The following is an 18,999-nucleotide window of genomic DNA, read 5'->3' on the forward strand; positions in this document are numbered from 1 at the left end:
GCACAGGGAACACCAGCATTCAGAGCTCAGACTTCCCCAGCCCATCAGCAGCACTTTAAAGGACAAGTAAAAACACTACAACAGCACCAGAGGGGAACTGGACATCTCTAGGGAAACACCAGCCTAATTCCCACACCTGTGCCCACCTCCACAGTACACGTGAAACAGCACACAAGCAACAAGAGACAAAAATCTCAGGAACATGAATTTGGATTGCTCAAGAAAACACAAAGATGCCATGTTTAGTTTCATATGCACAAGCCCTAAGACAGAACTGAGCCTGGCTGTAAACCCAATCTCCCTGTGAAAGGGGAGTTTGTGGGCAAGTATTTCACCTTAGTGAGGTGCTGCCAGAGCCTGATCCACCAGAACCTTGACCCCACACTCACTGGACAGCCCCAAATTTCTCCCACAGATGCTCTGCCAGCACCAACACGCACTGTGGACCTCCATTCCACAAGGATTTTATTGTCCTGTAACAAACAAAACAAACATACACATTAGGAGACATGAATACAGTCAACAAATAAATTAATGTCAAATGAGAGCCTGATTGCCAAGGTGCAAATGAGTGGTGACAGAACTGCTGGTTTGGGTGGGGGACTTTCACACAACACATCACTGGCAGTGCTGCTGAAGCTTGAGAGAAAGCAGTGCTACAAAATGTGCTGCTTCAGAGGGGCCAGCAGCCAGCCAAGGAAACCTCCAGGGAGAGTGGTTGGTTTAAGTGAGAAACCCCAGAGCTCAACAGTTACCACCTGTTAAGTAACTTCTGTAGAATGTCCTGGCAACAGAGAAGCTTCCACTTCCAGATGCAAGGCTGCTGCTGGCTGAGGGACTCTGCAACACCATGGTGAGATCAAGAGCAGACCTGAGGAGACCCACTTGCCACAGCACAGGTGAGGATTCCAGAGCCATGCTGCCTATCATGCTTAAGGGATTAGATGGTAGGCAGGAGTTCCTTCCACTTTCCCTGAAAGCTGGTGTTAGCTGTTCCCAGGAACTGGTTCAGACTAGGTCAAGGATCACATCCAGCTGTACCTTGGCAGGGAGGAATGTTCAGCCTTGGTCTGCCCTCAGTCCTTCCCCAGCCCTGCAGAACACACTTAATGCTGATAAAACAAAATACCCTGTCTGAGAAAGTTCCCAGAATCTAATACATTCTATACAATTCTAGGGGAAAAAAACCAACAAAAACAAATCAAGCAGCATCCAGAGTGCCAGAACACGTGCAAATCTTCTGTCTAGGACACAGGACAGGGCTGTTTTGCAGAACAGAGAGAGGAGGATTACTTGCTTGAAAATACACCAGCTTTGATTACTTCCACCTTCTTAGAGGAACATGAAGAGTTGGAAGAAAAGGAATTCTTCCTCATTACTTCAAAGCTCCATTAGATTCTGCTCTGTGCCTTTCCAATGAGAGCATCTTAGAATAGTCACTAGTCTCTTTTCCCTTTAAAAATATTCCAAGAACAAAAAACATGGTCACACTGGCTAGTGAGAGAGTGCCACATTTATACTGACCTACCCCATATCCCATCTTCCTTCTGGCAGTTGATGGTCCAAGTTTTCAGTCCTTGCTGGTTCACATTGTTTTCTGCATGATCTCTTGACAGAACCAGTCCTCCTGTGGGTCCTTCAGCACTGAGCAGGACAAGACAATCAGGTTCCAGGCATACAAGCCAGGTGCTCACACACCACATGGAACCCTGTCCAAAAAACCATGGCTCAGGGTTTCACTGTGGTGGGGTGTACTAGGAAGCACATCCAGAGCAGCCTGGCAGCCCAAACCAGTGCAGTGCAGCAGACAGGATGGTTTACATTGGTTTAGGACAGTGTAGGAGTTTTTCCAAGACTGGCTTTAGCAGGACAATCAGGACTGTTTCTTTTTCTGAGATGAAGAGCTGGAAAAGGAGACTTTCCTACTTTACTGCAGCACACAGGACAGGGAAGCAGAGCCTAAGACACCCTGTAGCCTGCTAAAGACACTGGAAGCTTTCCTCTAGAACCCAGTGGGAGTGAGCACGTTCAGATCCCGAGGCTTGATATTGTGGGAACGTGGAGATTGTTTCCTCCCATCTGTGCCTGGAATGTCCATTTTGGGTGGCTTGAAGGTGACTGGATCCTCTGTCATCCTTGTAGCCTGAGCACGCATCAGCTCCATTGGGGATGGCTTCTGGGCACCCTTATAGGACTGAATGGTAAATCCTCCTGATGAAAAAAAATCACAGTAAAAAACCAGTCAAATCCCCTTCCTACTGCTGCCAGGAGTGAGCAGTGTCACTGACACTCAGCACCACAGACAGCCTATGCAAATTCCAACAGCTTTATATCATCTGAAGCCTATTCCACATCAGGGGTGGGCACTTCCAGTCTTGGTTGCATCACATATCAGAGAAAGAGTAAAAAGCTGTCACCCTCACACCCTGCCCCTCCCACTGAAGCTCACTGCAAGTTATTTCTACTTCCAGATCCTTGGAACAGGTTTTACCCAACTGTTCTATTTTCAGGCACAGAAATTCTATGACTAACACACATTCCCAACGTGGTCCTGGAGATTAACAAGGCAAGCAGGAAAAGATTCCAGAAAGAGCCAGCAAGTGTGTTGTGTGACAGTTCCCCCCTTGGCAAGGCAGATTTTCAAGGACATACCTGCATCACTGGCTGATTTCTGGACAGCTCTGGGTCCAAAAAAGCTCCATCTTTCAGATGACAATCTGTCCCCACCACCTTCCATAGCAAAGTCTGAGCCAGTGATAGAAGTAGAGGATCCCTGACTAAACCAACCCCTAAGGAAAAAAAAATTAATTGAGATGTTTAAAACGTGAGAATAAATACAAGTGACCCCACTATGCCAGGAAATTTTCATGTAGTCAAAAGGGGTAATTTAAGAAATCCATCCAGGATAAACTATGCATGCTCAAGCTCCAGAGGCTTCCAACATTTGGATCTACCAAACACAAATCCTCACCAGGCTCTGAATTTCACCCTGTGCAGTCCCTCACAGGATAAGAAGGTTGTTTGTAGCAGCTCCCACCCCAGCAGCCTGTAGGAAACCAAAGGAGGCAGAGTACCTGCTTCTGTGCCTGGGGGAGGAGTGGGGGGTGCTGCTTGGAGTGGACTGAGCAGAAGAATTCTGTTTGTCATCTTTTGTTGTGTCTCCATTCTGCATTTTTAGGTTCTGTCAGGAGAGGCAAGAGAAAGAGAAGCAACACAGCTTAAATACTGGACATGAGGAACACCCATTTTTAACCAAAACCAGACGATTGTTTCTATCACAGGTGAGAAAGAATAAGTGTCACCACACCTAAAGTTGTATCCAGTATTACAATACCTGCATACACCCCCATGAGTTTCTCTTCACATCAAATATTAGCATTTTTAAAGTTCACTTTAGGCTACAGAAAGAACACCAGCCCTCATAGGGAGGTTGTGGATGCAGCAGAGCTCACTTCAGCTACCTGGTAACTGCTCTAAATGCCACAGCATCCATTTGTTTCCAGCACTAATCAGAGCAACAAAGCTTTCAGTTCTCTAATGAGGCTGAGACCAGCTCTCAGAGAAGGTACAAGATCAGGAATACCAGACCCTGTGAAGCAATTAGTGTACACCAGCATGGAAACACTGCCCTGGAACAGAGATGAACCCCTTCAGGGCACAAAATAAACAGGAACTGGCTGTATGCAAACCATGTTATTTACAAGCTGGACAGTACAAACTGAACTTTGAAGAAGTCATTTGAAGGGCAGTTACAGTTCAAACACAAAATACACAGGGTACCTTGTAATGTTTCCTGTGGCCATTCAAGCCACACCAATGCAATTCATCGACGCAGTTACTGAGACTTTGGCCTCGTGGGAGGACACTGGAGTTTGACTATTAAACTCCAACTGCAATTTTTTAAGAGCTCAGCAGCCCACAGTAACATGTTCATTCAAGACTTTTGTTTTCAGTAAGACACATCTGGTAACTTCCACAATGGAAATGTACAGTTTACAAGTTCTCTTTGGACACATAGTTACAGAATTCAACTTCAGGGCACCATTCAAAAGTACAGCAAGAAATTCAATTGTGTAGGGTTGTCTCCACTTGGAAAGACAACTGTCATAGACTGATATGACAGTGAAATGTGACAGATTTGAGAATAAAAAAGCTGTTTCAAAACTACTAAGGCTAATTTTAATTTTAAAATACAATTGGGTAAACTTTACTACACAATGAGCTAAAAGCCTTCAGAGGAAACAGCTTAAGGAAAGTTTTGGCAACACACTCCAGAAAGTTATGTCACCAGGTAAATGTTAAACCAGACCCTTCCTACACAGAGAAATGCAATGGAAAACAAGCCTTACATGGACTGCCTCAGCCACTCGGTGGTACTTGGTCTCCTCAGTGGTGAGGCCTTTGTGGGGTGTGTAGCCAGCTTCCCTCAGCCCTGCCTGCTGCTCAAAGCGCTGGATGCTCTCCTGAGTCTGCTCTGGAACACACAAGAGCACAAAGTCACACAGAAGTACCACCACAAGCAGTTCTAGCAACTGAATGCAAACCCCTTTTTTCATCCTTCTCACACTGTAACAAGCTGAGGCAGAAAGATGTAGCTGGTGAGATATTCTGACATGCCAACCACCCTGAGACAGTGAGATGAGCAGTGATTTGTCCCAAATCACCAGACATACCACAAATGCAACACCTGTAATTAATCCCATCTCACCCCAATACTGCATCACTCCCACTCACAACTTCATAAATCCAGGAGAACCCAATAAGTTGGACATTTTAAGTGGCCCACTGCATACAAGGGAGCCTTGCAGGTCATGTTTTAAAGACTCCCAGCGATTTTAGATCAGGTAAAATAAGCCATTTCAGCCAGACACAGAGCCAGCATCTAATACACTGATATCAGCTTCAGTTCTGAAAAACGTAAGCACTCCCTCCAAACCCCAGCATAAGATGTTCATTCCCTGGTGGAACAAGGAGAAAAGTCAAAAGGAATCAGAGCACAAAAAGGTTAGTGGAAAAGCCCACTGTCTTCTTTAAACCAGATAACAATTCCTGGTTTTTGTAGCTGCTGAAAGAAGAGGCAGCATGGACAGATTAACACAGAAATAATTCCTCTCATTGCAAAAGGGCACATCTTCTCTGCAAACATAACTGACCCCATTTTATTTTAAAGCACCATGGTTCATGTTTAGAAGTGTTGCAGTTAGCAAGGCAGCTGTTGCTATTAACAACATCAATGCCTGAAGTGCTCCATTAGCACAGTGTGTCAGCTCCCCTCACTGCCTGGGTTAATGGTAGAGCTCTGCCTGTCATTCAGAAATAGTTAATAATAGTTAATAATCAAACAGAGCAGCAGCAGCCTCTGCACTCCAGCAGCATGGACTGCAGTGTCCTGTCAGCAAACAACAAACTCTGCACTCCTACCCCACCCCTGGAAACATAGAAGAACCACATGTGGCCTCTTCCCCAGTTCCTTGCTTCCTTCTAGAAACATCCTCTGAAAAAAACAAACTCACACAGCACCAGAGCAGAGCCAGTCTGAACCCAAGAGTTCTCCAGGAATTACCCTGAGGCATCAGCAAGCTGGAGCCCCCTCAGTGCCCAAGCCACACATGAGAGAGTGGGAGGTGAGCTCTTACTTGTGATGAGGGAGTTCATGATGACGTGAGTGGCCTTAGCCTTCACCACAGGCACCTTGTTCACACTTTCAGTGGATGATGAAGGAGTTATGACAGGCTTCATGTTGGCATCCCCTTCCTCATCCTGTGGGGAAGCAGCAGGGGATGTTTTGAGATGGGGAAGTATCCCAGCACCTGGCAAGGAGACATCTCTAACTACACAAGTGAGACAAGGTGCTGCTCTGGCAGCCAGCCTTCATCCCATGGGAGAAATCCCTCCCCACAGTGTGCTGTGCACACTGCAGCAGGAGTGGTCAGAACCTTAGAATTCATAGCAATGAACAAGTGACTTGTATCCAACATCTGAGCACCTACCAGGCTCAGAGCAAACAAGCTGTAAGTCCAAGTACAACAAGGTCAACAGGCAAGAAACCAGAACATCTGTTCTTCTCCTAAATGCAAACTGGACTTCAAGGTCAACTGGGCAAAAGCACCAAGAGCACCTTCCCAGGCAGCTCAAGCACCAGCTGTTCACAGAATGGCAGTCACAGAGCAGAGCCTGGAGTGAACAACTTGTTTTCCCACCTCATTCCTTACATGTTTCTTGCTCAGTGTGTCCAGTGGTCATAGATCAACCACTGGACCCCAGCAAAGAAACAGAAAAGAAATGCTAGAAAACAAAGTATCCTGTGAAACACTGACTTCCTCCACCCAACACAGGAGTTCCCTACTGGAGAGGGTTTTTTTTGTACCAAATCACAACTTTTTGGTTGTGGTCTCCCACAAGAGATTTAAAAACCAAGGAGGTTTAAAGTAGAGGTTAAGCTCAAAGAGATACAGAATTAAGTTCTTCCATCCAACAACATTTAGCTTAATTTCAAACTTAGAAAATAGCCTCTAAATTTAAAAGGGCTGCTCCTGCACTCAAAGCACAGAATCCCAGCATGGTTTGGGTTGGAAGGGATCTTAAATATCATCCAGTTCTAGCCCCCTGCCATGGCGGGGGAACACTCTCCAGTACAGCAGCTTGTTCAGAGCTCCCACCAACCTGGCCTTGAACACTTCAATGGATGGGGCAGCCACAGTTTCCCTGTACAAACTGTGCCAGTGCCTCACCACCCTTACGGTAAAGGATTTACATCCAGCCTAAACCAGCCTTATGCTCTACTTTAATTACACCTGGTTGCTGGGGTTTTTTTAACCACAAACACGGAGGAGACACACAGCACACATTTGTCCCATCCACACCTCCATGTGCCCATTGCAAGGCCAGGCAGCAGTGCCGGGCTGTGTCCCCAGCCCCTCCCGAGGTTCCTGCTGCGAGGGCAGGAGGGGTTTAAGGACGGGGGGGATGCCAGGAGACGGTGCCAGAGCTGCGGGGCACCCAAGGACATGCCGGGGCCAGTCGGGCCCGTACCTTCGAGAGCTCCTGGTACTTGCGCTCAGGGATGACCGGCTGCTTCCAGAGCACGCTGGCGCACAGATCGGCGGGCGGCGGAGTCATGGGCGCCGTGTCCTCCAGGGCATCATCGTAGCTGAAGGCGCGGCGTGGAACGCCGAGGGGCAACGACATCCTGCCCGAGCGGGGCCCGCCGCCCGGCTCCAGCGCTGCGGAGAGAGCGCAGCGCTCAGCGCCCGCCGCCGCCGCCGCGCCCGACCGAGCCCGGCGGGGAGTGGGTGCGGAACCTTACCGGGAGCGTCGGGCTTCCCAGAGCTCATGGCGGGGGCTCAGCGGGGCTCGGCGAGCGGCAGCAGGAACAGGCCCGGAGCAGCCATAGCGGAATCGCCGCGAGTCGCCTCAGCCGGAGGCTGCTTACCCCTGCGGGGGCGCTTTTATAGGGGCGAGGTCTCGCGAGATGCGGTCGTTTGGAGCGGGGTACGCTGGGAGCTGTAGTTCGGGTGGGGAAGGCGGGGTTTGCCGGTTTACCGGGGCCCCAGCGCACCCACGGCCCGGTGGCGGGGCTGGGATCGTGTCCTGCCCACGTGTCCCGTCCACCTGCAGACAGGAGGTTGCTGGGTCAGCCCACAGGGCGGTAGGTCCTGGAAAAACAATCCTGGAAGCTGGCAAGCCCATCAGGAACAAGAGTAGGTGGCAGAGAGTCTCACTGTGACACCCTTTCTACAGCTGCTCCTTCCTCTATCAATGAAAGGGTGACCTCTCTGCTGCCCTCCAGTTTCTCGGCAGGAAAGAGACCCCAGTCTACTCTCCCAAGCTGCAGGCACAAGGGAAGACCACAGCACATGGCCCTGCTCCAACTTACACTGCCTACAGGACAATCAGCCAAAGTCTGAGTGCTGCCGACACCCAGCCCTGTCACCGCAGGGGGGGACACGTGTCCAAGGCCAACATCACCAGGAGCTCTCCAAAGCAGGACTGCACCAGGCAGGAGCCCACAAACAAGACATTCACAAGCAGCTAGAAAGAGTACTTTATTTTAGCAAAGCTGAAGAAATGCTGGCTGCCACACAGAAAGTGAGCAGAACAGCACAGTCAGTGCCAGTGCCAAGAGTCTTTCATGGAGAGTAAAACCCTCTCTGCCTAGTGAAGGTTCTTCCTCCATCCCCAGAGGCTTTTTCAGTTTGGAAAATATTCATGTCAAGCCTTCACTTGCAGGTAAACCTGAGGAAAAAGAACAGTCACTGCACTTCCATTTTTTCTGGCTTGAGTGATGCAATGAAATTCTTGTACTCCTCAGGATAGAAATTCTTGTACACATTGATTTTCCTCTTTATCTGTTTGGGAGTATCCTGGTAGTAGTTCTTCTCATCCCGAGCCATTTCCTGTGACAAAGGAGAAGGTAAGTCAGGGGAGCAGCCCCAAGAGCAAACACCAACCCAGCCCACCCACAGCAGTGTGATCACTGCCTGACTCAGACAGGGAGCTGGCCACAGTTCAAAGTGGTTTTTTCCCTTAAGAATCAGCTAACTGCAAAACAGGATCCAGGACAGAGAGGATTAGCAGTTCTCATGCTGTTGCTGGGAAGATCCAGGAGTGAATCCCTTGCTCTGGAATGTACCTTGTAGTTCTCCCCGTGGTTCTGGATCATGTATCTCACATAGTCAATGAGGTCCCGTGAGAGTGTGTTCGACTTCTTCTCAGGGAGGCTGGCCTCCAGTTCCATCTCTGGGCAGAGGGCAGAGGTAGCATGAGGGAGGGGAAGGAAGCAACAACACCTCAGAGATCCCCAGCCTCTCCCCAAGGTTGACTCCAGCCACACAGCTTGGCTGCTGGTGCATGCAGGGACATTTCCCAGCAGGATGGTGCAAGGAAATGGCCCAGACAACATCCAGGCCTGCACTGCAGCTCTTCTCCAGCTCACACAGGAGCAGCAGACCCTTTCAGCCCAGGCTGCAGTGTGACTGCTCAGAGCTGCCCAGCCCACCACTGAAACACCAGGCACTGCCTCCATGGCTTCTTGTCACCCTGGAGCCAAGCACCAGCACATCTCGCAGTGATAAGAGCCCTCTCGAGGCTGCAGGGACAAATACTGTGGAAAAGACATGCTCCTCCACAAGGCTGGATAAGAAACAACATCCTTCCCTACCCCTGGCACAGCACAGGGTGACAAAATAACCCACAGGGGCTCAGGAGAAGCCCAAATGCAGCACTGACCATTCACCACGTACGGCTTCCGCACTATTTTCTTTCCTGGCTGTTGTCCATCACTTTCCACTTCCATCCCCTGAATTATAGCAGAGAAAACACAAATTAAGAAAAGCACAATTGGAAGACTGCTGTGTCCCCACACACATTGTTCTCAAAACTCCAAACTGTTTCTACATGGCTGCAAGGGGCAGGAATCCCAGATGGCTTAAGCAGAGTTTTACTTGTGCCCATAAACTGGCTTGTGGGCAAGGCTGTCAGCTGAGAAACGCTGTGTGAATGGAGACAAATGGCAAACAAGGTCATTCCTACTTCTTCCTTGAGCTTCTTGGGGCCACCTTTCACCTGAAAGTGTTGCCCTCTTACGCAGATGGGCCTGGCTGGCACTGCTGTACACAAAGAGCCCTTCTTTGTTATCAGGAACAACTTCGCTGCAGCGTTCCCAACCCCCCCCGTCTCTGGCAAGTCCCAGGACGGACGTTTTTTATATTTGTTCTAAAGTCCATTATGTTTCGGGAGCGCTGTAGCTCGTTCCCACGCCAGGATCTTGGTGAGATAAGCGCGTAGATCAAGATAAGAAACGTGTCCACTGCCAGAGACTTATCCAGAGTCACCTGCCCAGGATACCTCCCCCCACAAAGGAGCGGCCCGGACCAAACCCTCCCTTACCAGCAGCTTCTTCGGGATGGGGACAGCCTTGTTGGGATCCTCGGCCAGGCCCATGTCGGCCAGGTTCTGCGCCACCGACTTGTGCGGGTCCCAGGCATGGCGGATGTGCGAGCTGCGCGGGGACAAGCGACATCACGGCCGTGTCCCTCACCCCGCGGCCGTGCGCGTCCCCCTCCCCGCCGACACGTGCAGCGGCTCCCGGCCGCCCTGCCCCAGCCCACGCCGCTCCCCCGCGTCCGCGGCGCTCACCAGGCGATGCGGGGCGCGGCGCGGCGCCGGGCGCTGCGGTAGAGCCGCTTGCGGTTGAGGTTGTAGGAGTATTTGTGCCGCCGGCTCTTCCCCTTGGCCTTCGGCATGGCGGACACGCGCGGGCTGGCCACGGGGCTGCCGCGCCGGCCCGGGGCACCACGGGAAGTGTAGTTCCGAGACAGCAGCGCAGCGCGGTAAGTGCGCGCGTCGGACTGCAACCCCCGGCATGCACTGCTTCGGAGGCGGGGCTACGGCAGCCGGAAAGGGCCTTGCTGTCACCTTGGCCATGGCGGCCGGGCCGCCCCCGCCGCTGGAGCCCAGCCCGCTGCCCACGTTCCCTGAGGAGGGATTCGCGGACAAGTTCCTGCGCAAGACCCGCGAGAACCCCCTGGTGCCCCTCGGTGAGGGTGGGGCGGGGGGTGGCTGGACGGAGGCGGAGTGAGGGGCGCGGGCCGGCGCGATGGCCGCTGGTGAGGGCCGGTCCCTCAGCCCCGGGCCGGCTGCCCCCGGGAGGCGCGGCCCGGGTTTGGGAGTGCGGGGGAAGCCGCTCCTCACGGCCCCCGTCCTTCCTCGCAGGCTGTCTGTGCACCGTCAGTGTCCTGGTCTACGGAATCATCTGCTTCAAGAAAGGCAACACTCGGCGCTCCCAGCTGATGATGCGGGCGCGTGTCATAGCCCAGGGCTGCACCTTCGCCGCCCTGCTGGGGGGCATGGCGGCCACGGCCTTCAAATCCCGACAGTGACATCGGACAAGAGCGAAGCTGCGGCCACGGGCAAGTGTCTACCAGCAGCCCTGGCTGGCAGGGTGGATCCTGGCTGGGGATGGAGTTTTCTGAGAGACTGTTGTGATGTCTCAGTACAGCCAGTTCTGGAGCACTGGGAATGGGGTGAATACACTCTGTGATTAATATGTAATTTAGGCTGTGGCGCTTTTTTTTGTTTCCCCAAGAGCTCTCCTGCAGCACTGAGGCTGCACGGCACTAAGGCTCACAATCCCTGTTAGACTTGTCCCTGCTTGATGCTGTCACAGGCTGATAAAATTGTGTCTTCTTGGTCATGGTCTGAGGTGTGGTTGTAGTCAGGCAGTGACCAGCATTTGAGAAATGAGCTGCCCATGAGGAAGGAACTACTGCTTATGGCTTGGTCCTGACAGGACAAAGTCCCTAGGCAGCGGGGGAGGCAGTTTGGAAGGTTGTGTGAGCTGTGTAATTAAAATCGGTGAGTAATAAAGTGAATTGCAGCAAGATTCTGACTGATACTGGATTGCAGAGCACTGAGAAGTCATAACAGTAAACAGTGCAGGGAGAAAAAGGAGTGGGCATGGCTGTCTTGAAACTGTGGTGACGCAAGAAACAAGACATGAAACTCCCTGTGAAAACAAGCAGGGAACTCACATTTCTGAAATGAGGTCTGGCTGTGTTCTCTGAGATGTGGTGCTGCTTTGGCTGTTCTTGCTGGGGAGTCAGCAACACTTTCTCCAGGGGACCTGCCCTGCCTGTGTCCTGACCAACACAGTCTCACTGTTGGCTTTGGATCATACCAGGGGTTTGGTGATCCACAAGACTTTGTTCTCCCATGCTAGGGCCACAGAGCTGGGAGGATGTGGGGCCAGAGTCTCTGTTCATTGCACTGTGGCTGCAGCAGCTCACATCTGCAGGGGAAGGGGCACAGACACCTCTGCCTGTGCTGAAACACCTCACCCAGCAGCCTGGGCTACTTCCAGGTGCTGTTCTGTGAGTTGGTGTCTGTGCCCTGAGCCCTTGTAAGGATGGCCTGAGGGGTGATCCCTCCATCTGCAAACAAGCACGTGGATTGTCCTGTCCAGGGAATTGTGCTGGTGGGCCTTGGCAAGGAGAGAGGGAAGGCTCTTGCTCACCAGAGCTCATCTGAGTTGTGAGGGTGGGAAACAAGCCATCACCAGTGCTGAGCAGGGTGAGCTTCACCTTGGCACAGGGAGCCCAGGGCCTGTCTGCTCTAACAGCTGCCTGCACAGGACATCCTTCCCAGAGGAAACTGCTTCTGCCTGCCTCACTGGCACCTCCAGCCCAGCCAGTTTGGGGCAGGGGTGTGAGGAGCAGCAGGTGGGCAGATCCATGAGCACAAGCCCTTGGCAGCTGGAGAAAGGTGCAGTGGACAGGGGGCAGTTCAGCCTGCTTGGACAAGTCAGAGCCTGCAGTTCCTAGGGGACAGAGCCAAGTCCCAGTCCTGCTGCCACTGCTTTGGCCCCATCCAAGAACAAACCCTCCAGTCTTCCTCTCACTCCTTTTTTTCCTGTAGGATGTTCTTCCTCCAGCCCCATCCTTTCCACGCAAGGCTTCATGGCTGTAGGTTCTCCTAAACACAGCATGCATCCCTAATGCAGAAATACAACAGTGCCCTGTAGGATTGGAGATGTTGGTTTATTGTAACAGGTAATTTGGACAGTCACAGATACCAAAGCCGAGGGGATGTAGAACAGCTGTGGGCACGGCTCCCCGAGAGCTGCCCCGGCCTGACACGGAGCACATGGCAGCTGGGGCACCCAGGGGCCCAGCTGCCTGCAGGGGCTGGAGGGACAGAGCACAGGGGGCACATTGTCCCCCACAGGTAGCCAGGGGTGCTTCCTGCTGCTCTGCAATGCAAGGCTGAGGCAGGAGCCGAGTCCCCAGGTGTCCTGCAGCACAGCAGAGCTGCCTACGCATGCTGGAGCTCAGGGGGCCGGGCAGGAATGATCAGCCCTATGGACAGGGGGCACAGTCCCAAAACACAACAGCAAGTGATTCCTACACACCCATTTACCTTCCCAGCCCACTGGTGAGATCATGCCCCAGAGCTGTGGGTGCCCAGGCACCCCCCACAGCTGCAGCAGCAGGACTGGTGACATTCTGGCCCTGGAGCCACAGCTGCAGGGCAGGAGAGCTCTGCACACTTGATTTCCAGCTGAGCAGGGCTCTGCAGAAGGGTTCAAGTGAATGTTTTGTGGGCTCTGCTCTATGTCCTCCCAAGATGCTGCAAGCCCTTCCCAAGCCCTCAACAGGCCAGACCCAGAGCACCAGCTCAAGGCTGTCCCTCTCCTGCTACCTGGGAGTTGTGCAGGTTCCCAGGACTGGTGCCATCCCTGCCAAGCAGAGGAGGAAAAGTTTGAGCAGGGAGCAGGACTGAGGCATCTCCCCACACTGCCTTAGGTGGGCAAATCCAGGGGGCACAGCAACTGCAGACAGATGTGCAGGTTGTTCTCAGGGCCAGTACAAGCCCCAGCACCAGAACTCTGCCCAACCCTGCTCTGGGCCCCTGGGTTAGGAAGATGGAGGTTTGACCTGCCCCACAGCAGCTGGACCTTCCTACCTCCTTCCCTGCAACTACACAGCCTCCATCTCCCATTCTGGTAGCAAGGGAAGGAGCAGAGTAAAGCCAAGGGTACCCAAAGCCTGGAATCCCACATTCCCAACTGCTGGTGTTCATGGGGGAAGGAGAGGAAACATCCTGAACACTCCCCCCACAGTCCCTTCCCAGTGGCCCACACCACTGTGCTGCCAGCACTGCAGGATGGATGGGACATGGACACTGGAGTGCACCAACTTTGTGGGGCATAGCCAGGCTGGGCAGAGTTCTGATGGGCTTGGGGCAGCCACTGGCAGTCCAGGCCCAACCTGGGCACCTGTACTCACATTCCTCAGTCCCTGCCAGTCTGGCAATGCCATGCTCTAGCCATGCTCCCTGCAGGAGCCAGCAGTGTGGAGACAAGCCAGGGCTGTTTCTCCACCCTCCCAACCCTGCTCCAGCTCTGCTCTAAATCCCATGGGAAAGGCAGACAGCAGCCCAGGATCCCATTGGGATCCCTGCCTCAGGGCTAGGACTGAAGCCTGGACATGGGGCTGCCAGGACAGCTGCAGGCAGGTTTATTCCCAGCACAGAGCTGAAGTGGGGAACACAAGATGGGATATTTTCTGCTCATTTAGCCAGGCCCTCAGACATAAAGTCCTGAAGAGCCTGGGCTGGGGCTTCCCCACTAACTCAGCTCTGCCACCCAGTGCCGCTTCCCGGGGAAATGCCACAGTGATTTATAAATAAGTGTAAAAAGAGACCAATGCACCTTTTAAGCAAAGGAAAACCATGGGGAGAGTTATACAACCAGTGACTCGAGCACAGCCAAGGCGCAGATCACGGAGCAGGGGGTGGGAGGCCCTTCCTGGGCCGGCCCCTGAAGCCACCTGGCTCAGTGAGCCCAGCCATGCCCGCTGTGCTCCCGGCTGTGCCAGGCACAGCTAACGGGACAGGGGCGTCTGTTTGAGGGAGATGAGCACCGAGCGCATCCGCGAGACATCCTTGCTCTGCTTGCTGCTCTTGGGGTTGAAGTCACACAGCTGGGCCACCTTCTCCCACTCAGAGCCTGGGGTCTCCTCCTTGGACTCCTTCAGGAATGCTTCCTCCGAGGCCCTGCAAAGATATTGAGGGTTGTCACTGGCAGAGCCCTTTCCAAGGAGATTCTTCCTTCTGTCTTAAAAACCCTCATGTTCCTGCTTCCTGTCCCTTTTCTCCAGCTGATGAGCTCAGTGTCCCCTAGGACTGAGAGACACACAATGCTCATGTCTGCCTTTGGCTGCACTCATCCAAAACATCATTCATCCAGGGGTGCAGGAGTATCTGCCTGCTCCCAAGACTTCACCCCCACAGAGCCATCCCCAAGAAGAGGCATAAGAGCCCATGGCTTTGCATCTTCAACCAGCTCCCACAGAGACATTTCTAGGAGCTCCACTCATCTCCTAAAACTCCACAATTTGGAGACACTCAGCTGCATCATCCTCCCTTTGGTACCTCACCAGGCCAGTACCTCCCAGCTTCCCCCCTTCCCTTGGCTGGGCAGGCAGTGCTGGGGCCGGAACCCCCAGAGCCTTTGGGGCAGGATATGGTCTGTAAGAGGCACATACACGTAGCCAATGACATCGGCGTCCGGCTGCTGGTAAAAGGCTTTGTCAGCGATCCTAGCCCCGGGCACAGAGAGAGAGAGAGTGGAGCGGAGCGGAGCGACAGGCAGCCAGAGGGTTAGAAAGAGAGAACAGAGGGGGTTAGTCCTCCCAAAGAGTCACCCACACACTTCAGCACACCAGGAGAACCTGGAGCCCAACCCTGTCCCCCTTGTGAGCTCCATGCAGGGGCAGGAGGCACTGAGATCCCAGGGTGATCCCAGTGTGGTTCCAGCCAGAGTGGCTCTGCACAGCCACCAGAGCCACTCCAAGACCTGGGGACTCTCCCCTTGCTTGGCAAAGCTCTGTCCCTCCAGGGCTGGACCCCACTATGGGGAAAGAGGCCCTCAAACATCCCAGGAAGGCAGACAGTCCTTTTGGCCATGCTGACCCTGACATACCTGTTGTTTGCTCGGTTCTTCTCCATCTGCTCATTCTGACGCAGGTTCCACTCCTCCAGGTCCTTCTTGGCCTTCTCACGCCATTCCTGCTCAGTCACCTTCGATGCCGCATCTAAGGCCCAAGTGAGACAGAGCCCATCAACCACTCTGGCACCTGCTGGGTGTGCTGAGCAGGCCCTCAGCAGGCAGGACAGCTGCAGCCCCTCACACCCATCCCCAGTCCCCACCAATACTGCCCAAGAAGCACCACTGCCCCAAGGACAGCAGATCTTTGGCAGGGGCACGAGACATCTCTCTGGGATGCAGCAGGGTCACCAAGAGGTGAGGGACCCCAAGGGCCCTGACCGCCATGTCACAAGGTGCCACAAGCACAGGGGGCTACACATGGCCTTGGGTCTCACCCAGCTCCTCCAGGCGCTTCTTCTGCTCCTCTCTCCACTTGCGGATGCTCTCGGGTTCCTGGGTCAGCCGGTCGGCCTTGGCTATGGCTGCGTAGGCATCCGTGGGGCCGTTGGACTCCTGCAGCACATGAGCACCTCACCATCAGCACCAGTGCTTCCAAGAGCCCAGCCCAGCCACCTCCAAGGGCTGGCAGCAGTCAGGACTCCACACTCCCAGCACTGACAAGCCAAGATAGGAGGTAGGAAGGGTGACAGCTTGGGACATGTGGGACAGTGTTCCCAAAGTGCTGCTGAAGCTGCTCTCCCAGCCTCAGGCCCTGTCACCTGAAGCCTTCCCAGCAATTCCCTCCTTGACTTGCTGCTCGCTGCCACCACAGCTGTTGTATCCTCTGGGCAGCCCCACTGCAGAGGGCAGACATGGCCCTTGGAACTGCTCCCCAGGGATTCCTGGTCCTCACTGGGGCCCAGGCAGCTCCGGGACTGAGCTGCATCCCTCATGTCTGAGCTAAGGGCTCTGCCAGGCCCAGCACCTCCCTTAACACCTTCCACTGGCCACATGCCCAGTCTGACACCAAGCTCAGCAATGGGATTACAGCTTTCTTCCAAGATCCACAATCTAATTAAGTCTGTCCCATTCCTGATGCAATCATCATGCTGTAAACCAGGCCCGGGCAGCGCATATGCCCCACTGCTGGGCACCAAGTGAGGTGAAGGGCTTGTGAGAGGCTGGCACTGCTGACAGCAGAGCTGGGCTTCAGGCTCCCAAAGGGATCTGAGACCCAGGTGGGTCCCCCCAAAAACCCCCAGCCACGAGGCAAGTAGTTTTCATGGGAGATCCAAGTCCCATGGCAGCCCTATTCTGTCTCTAGCCTCTGTCAAGAGATGCTCCTGCCTGCCCCAGAGGCCTCCAGAAGCTACCCAGGCTGGAGAGAGGGGACTTCTTGGGGAATGGGCGATTTGTCACCTGCTCTTAGGGCCCAGGCACTCCTTCATGGCACAAGCCACCTGCAAACAGATGTGGGGCAGATCATGGCAGGTGGGACACATCTTCTCTTCAAAGAGAATGGAGCAGCCAGGACTCCCACGGGAGACCCAGACCTTTCCAGGAGCACCGTAGCTGTTCTGCAGCTGGATAGCAAACTCCAGTCAATGCTGGGGGCAGAACAACAGATTGCTGGCCCCACACCCACCCAATCTTCCTTAGCAGCCCTGGGCCAGCAAAAGGCTGAGCTCTCACCTGAAAGACATCTCCATTGACAGTGGCTCCTCCATTCTGGAAACCTGATCAAGAAAAAGGAAGAGAAAAGAAAAAACACAACTATGGCAGCTGCAGGTGATCCCAGAGGGGCTGGTGTTCATGAAACTACATCAGATCAGCTCCTGGGAGTTTGTCTGTGCCTTTTTCAGCCCAGCACACCCATGGCATGACATCCTCCCAGTGTACTGTCCTTGGTGGGATTCAGCAAGCACCTCTCACTCTCCCACACAAACTTCTCCAAGCATTTATGTCTTTATGGTGTCTTCACTGGTATTTAATCTTATCTGAAGATTAGGGAAACTGCTCCAGCACAAAACTGACATAGGCTGCTGCTCTGACTGTAGAAACACAACCTGACCAACCCCAGCCTGCAGATGGACACAGCTGATCCCAGAGCTGCCAGCCAAGTGCCAAGGAACCTCTCCAGGGACACAGCCCATGGAAACACTGCTTGTGCTCCACCAGGACAGGAGGACATGCCTGCAGGCCCAGGTCCTTGGAGCCCACCTGGGATGAGCTGCAGGGTCAGGGTTGGTAATGAGGCACCCATCTACCCACCCATCTACCCACACCTGGGGCACAAAGCCAGCCCAGGCAGGGGGCTCTCTGCTGCCAGGAGAGAAGAGGCTTTGAAGGAGTCACGCTCCAAGCCCTGAGCTTTCCCCGGTGACCACAGGGCTTCTCCTGGCCAGCCAGCTGCAGGCACAGACACAGCACACACAGCTCGGGCCAGCACTGTCCCCAAAGTGCTCAGCCCCATGACTGCACCCAGCTCCAGCCTGTCTAACTGCATTTATCACTGTGGCTGTCAACACCTCTCCAGGCCCAGATCTGCCTCCATGGCCCTGTGTGCAGAGCCCTGCAACCACCCCTCCACAGACAGCGTGAGGAGACCCTGTGGGGCTGGGTTAGGGGAAGGAGTCAGAGCCCTGTGGCTACAGTGCCCCCATGTCCATACAGAGAGCAGATGCCAAAGCCCCTGCAGACTGGAGACAAGAGAGCAGAATTAGCACATTCTACCTGCAGGGCCTGGGACCACAACGTTCCCAATGGCAATGTCTTCCATTTTGCATCCCAAAGGGCTCTCCTCTCTGTGGGGACAGTGACAAGGCTGTCATTGCTCCTCAGTGCCGCCTGGATGCCTTTTTACACTGCCATAGCTGGGAGCACTGAAACATCGAGTCGGGAGTCCATCCAACCCGGAAAACCCAGCACAAGGGGGAGAAACCGCCCCACGGCTGGCACATCCCAACTCAGGATTCACCCCACATCCCCGAGGTTCGAGTAGCCCTTTGGGCATAAGTACAGGCCCAGACGACCCTTGCTAGGATGCCAGCCTGGCCCACAGGGTCAGCCCGCCACCGGCCTATGAGGTGCAGCACAGACTCCATCACCCACCGGGGATGCCGTGCATCCCCCAGTGACCCCAGCCCCGCGTGGATGCGGCCCAGAGGACCCTTCCCTGCCTTCGGGGCAGAAGAGGGCACAGCCCTCCGTTACCCCACAAGGTCGGGAGCCCGCCCGCAGCCAGCGGGAGAGCGGCCGGGCGGCCCCCGCGGGCGTGCTCACCCTGTTCCGGCGGGGCCGCCTGCCCGCCCGGGGCGGCGGCCGCCTCGCCGTCGGTCGGCCCGAAGCCCTCATCGTTCTCGATGCCCGCGATCTCGCTCTCCTGCTGGGCCAGAAAGGCGGCGGCCGGGTCCTCCTCGGCGCTAGCGCCCTCGGATGAGGAAAAGAAGCCGAAGTCGTCGGCCATGACCGGCCCACCCGCGCCGCTCCCGGTCCGGCTGCGCGGCTCGGCTGGGCTGGGCCCGACTGTGCCCGGGCGGAGCTGTCGCTGTCACTGCGGCGGCGGGCGGGGC

The 18,999-nt window shown here is 54.3% G+C and overlaps 4 protein-coding genes across 6 annotated transcripts; 1 reads left to right on the forward strand and 3 right to left on the reverse strand.

Annotated features, from left to right (window-relative positions):
• Nucleotides 1-448: 448 nt before the first annotated feature.
• KIAA1191 (KIAA1191 ortholog) lies at nucleotides 449-7,423 on the reverse strand. Of its 2 annotated transcripts, XM_036391358.2 has the most exons (7): nucleotides 7,307-7,423; nucleotides 7,033-7,223; nucleotides 5,637-5,760; nucleotides 4,350-4,474; nucleotides 3,075-3,181; nucleotides 2,653-2,789; nucleotides 449-2,211 (listed from the first exon to the last, which is right to left on the reverse strand). In XM_036391358.2, exons 1-7 carry the CDS (start codon nucleotides 7,332-7,334, stop codon nucleotides 2,003-2,005), a joined length of 921 nt encoding a protein of 306 aa, XP_036247251.1. In that variant the 5' UTR covers nucleotides 7,335-7,423; the 3' UTR covers nucleotides 449-2,002. The 2 variants fall into 2 exon arrangements, with proteins under 2 accessions (XP_036247251.1, XP_036247252.1); XM_036391359.2 differs by lacking the exon at nucleotides 7,307-7,423 and having other exon boundaries at nucleotides 5,637-5,810; nucleotides 7,033-7,094.
• A 609-nt stretch (nucleotides 7,424-8,032) lies between these two features.
• NOP16 (NOP16 nucleolar protein) lies at nucleotides 8,033-10,277 on the reverse strand. The gene is made up of 5 exons (XM_036391954.2): nucleotides 10,138-10,277; nucleotides 9,889-10,000; nucleotides 9,229-9,298; nucleotides 8,633-8,739; nucleotides 8,033-8,396 (listed from the first exon to the last, which is right to left on the reverse strand). Exons 1-5 carry the CDS (start codon nucleotides 10,242-10,244, stop codon nucleotides 8,253-8,255), a joined length of 540 nt encoding a protein of 179 aa, XP_036247847.1. The 5' UTR covers nucleotides 10,245-10,277; the 3' UTR covers nucleotides 8,033-8,252.
• A 108-nt stretch (nucleotides 10,278-10,385) lies between these two features.
• Nucleotides 10,386-11,383, forward strand: HIGD2A (HIG1 hypoxia inducible domain family member 2A). Its single transcript, XM_036391956.2, has 2 exons — nucleotides 10,386-10,538; nucleotides 10,714-11,383. Exons 1-2 carry the CDS (start codon nucleotides 10,424-10,426, stop codon nucleotides 10,878-10,880), a joined length of 282 nt encoding a protein of 93 aa, XP_036247849.1. The 5' UTR covers nucleotides 10,386-10,423; the 3' UTR covers nucleotides 10,881-11,383.
• Nucleotides 11,384-12,517: 1,134 nt separating this feature from the next.
• On the reverse strand, nucleotides 12,518-18,971 carry CLTB (clathrin light chain B). Of its 2 annotated transcripts, XM_036391462.2 has the most exons (6): nucleotides 18,710-18,968; nucleotides 17,120-17,163; nucleotides 15,883-16,000; nucleotides 15,482-15,593; nucleotides 15,045-15,098; nucleotides 12,518-14,553 (listed from the first exon to the last, which is right to left on the reverse strand). In XM_036391462.2, the coding sequence occupies exons 1-6, from the start codon at nucleotides 18,891-18,893 to the stop codon at nucleotides 14,382-14,384; spliced, it is 684 nt and encodes a 227-aa protein (XP_036247355.1). In that variant the 5' UTR covers nucleotides 18,894-18,968; the 3' UTR covers nucleotides 12,518-14,381. The 2 variants fall into 2 exon arrangements, with proteins under 2 accessions (XP_036247355.1, XP_036247356.1); XM_036391463.2 differs by lacking the exon at nucleotides 15,045-15,098 and having other exon boundaries at nucleotides 18,710-18,971.
• Between the last annotated feature and the right edge of the window lie 28 nt (nucleotides 18,972-18,999).

This window comes from Molothrus ater, chromosome 15 (genome assembly GCF_012460135.2).
Source record: "Molothrus ater isolate BHLD 08-10-18 breed brown headed cowbird chromosome 15, BPBGC_Mater_1.1, whole genome shotgun sequence".
In the NCBI taxonomy this organism is placed as follows: domain Eukaryota; kingdom Metazoa; phylum Chordata; class Aves; order Passeriformes; family Icteridae; genus Molothrus; species Molothrus ater.

Bases quoted from the DNA above. Each gene is read 5' to 3' on its own strand.
- KIAA1191 (XM_036391358.2), bottom strand. From the start codon at position 7,334: ATGAGCTCTGGGAAGCCCGACGCTCCCG. The intron at 7,224-7,306 runs GTAAGGTTCCGC...CTCTCTCCGCAG, and splicing joins TGGGAAGCCCGACGCTCCCG to CGCTGGAGCCGGGCGGCGGG. The intron at 5,761-7,032 runs GTACGGGCCCGA...GCTTCCCCACAG, and splicing joins AGTACCAGGAGCTCTCGAAG to GATGAGGAAGGGGATGCCAA.
- NOP16 (XM_036391954.2), bottom strand. From the start codon at position 10,244: ATGCCGAAGGCCAAGGGGAAGAGCCGGCGGCACAAATACTCCTACAAC. The intron at 9,299-9,888 runs GTAAGGGAGGGT...GCTATAATTCAG, and splicing joins CCATCCCGAAGAAGCTGCTG to GGGATGGAAGTGGAAAGTGA. The intron at 8,397-8,632 runs GTACATTCCAGA...CCTTTGTCACAG, and splicing joins ACCACGGGGAGAACTACAAG to GAAATGGCTCGGGATGAGAA.
- CLTB (XM_036391462.2), bottom strand. From the start codon at position 18,893: ATGGCCGACGACTTCGGCTTCTTTTCCTCATCCGAGGGCGCTAGCGCC. The intron at 15,594-15,882 runs GTGAGACCCAAG...CTTGGGCCTTAG, and splicing joins GAAGCGCCTGGAGGAGCTGG to ATGCGGCATCGAAGGTGACT. The intron at 15,099-15,481 runs GTATGTCAGGGT...GCCCGGGGCTAG, and splicing joins AAGAACCGAGCAAACAACAG to GATCGCTGACAAAGCCTTTT.
- HIGD2A (XM_036391956.2), top strand. From the start codon at position 10,424: ATGGCGGCCGGGCCGCCCCCGCCGCTGGAGCCCAGCCCGCTGCCCACG. The intron at 10,539-10,713 runs GTGAGGGTGGGG...CCTTCCTCGCAG, and splicing joins GAACCCCCTGGTGCCCCTCG to GCTGTCTGTGCACCGTCAGT.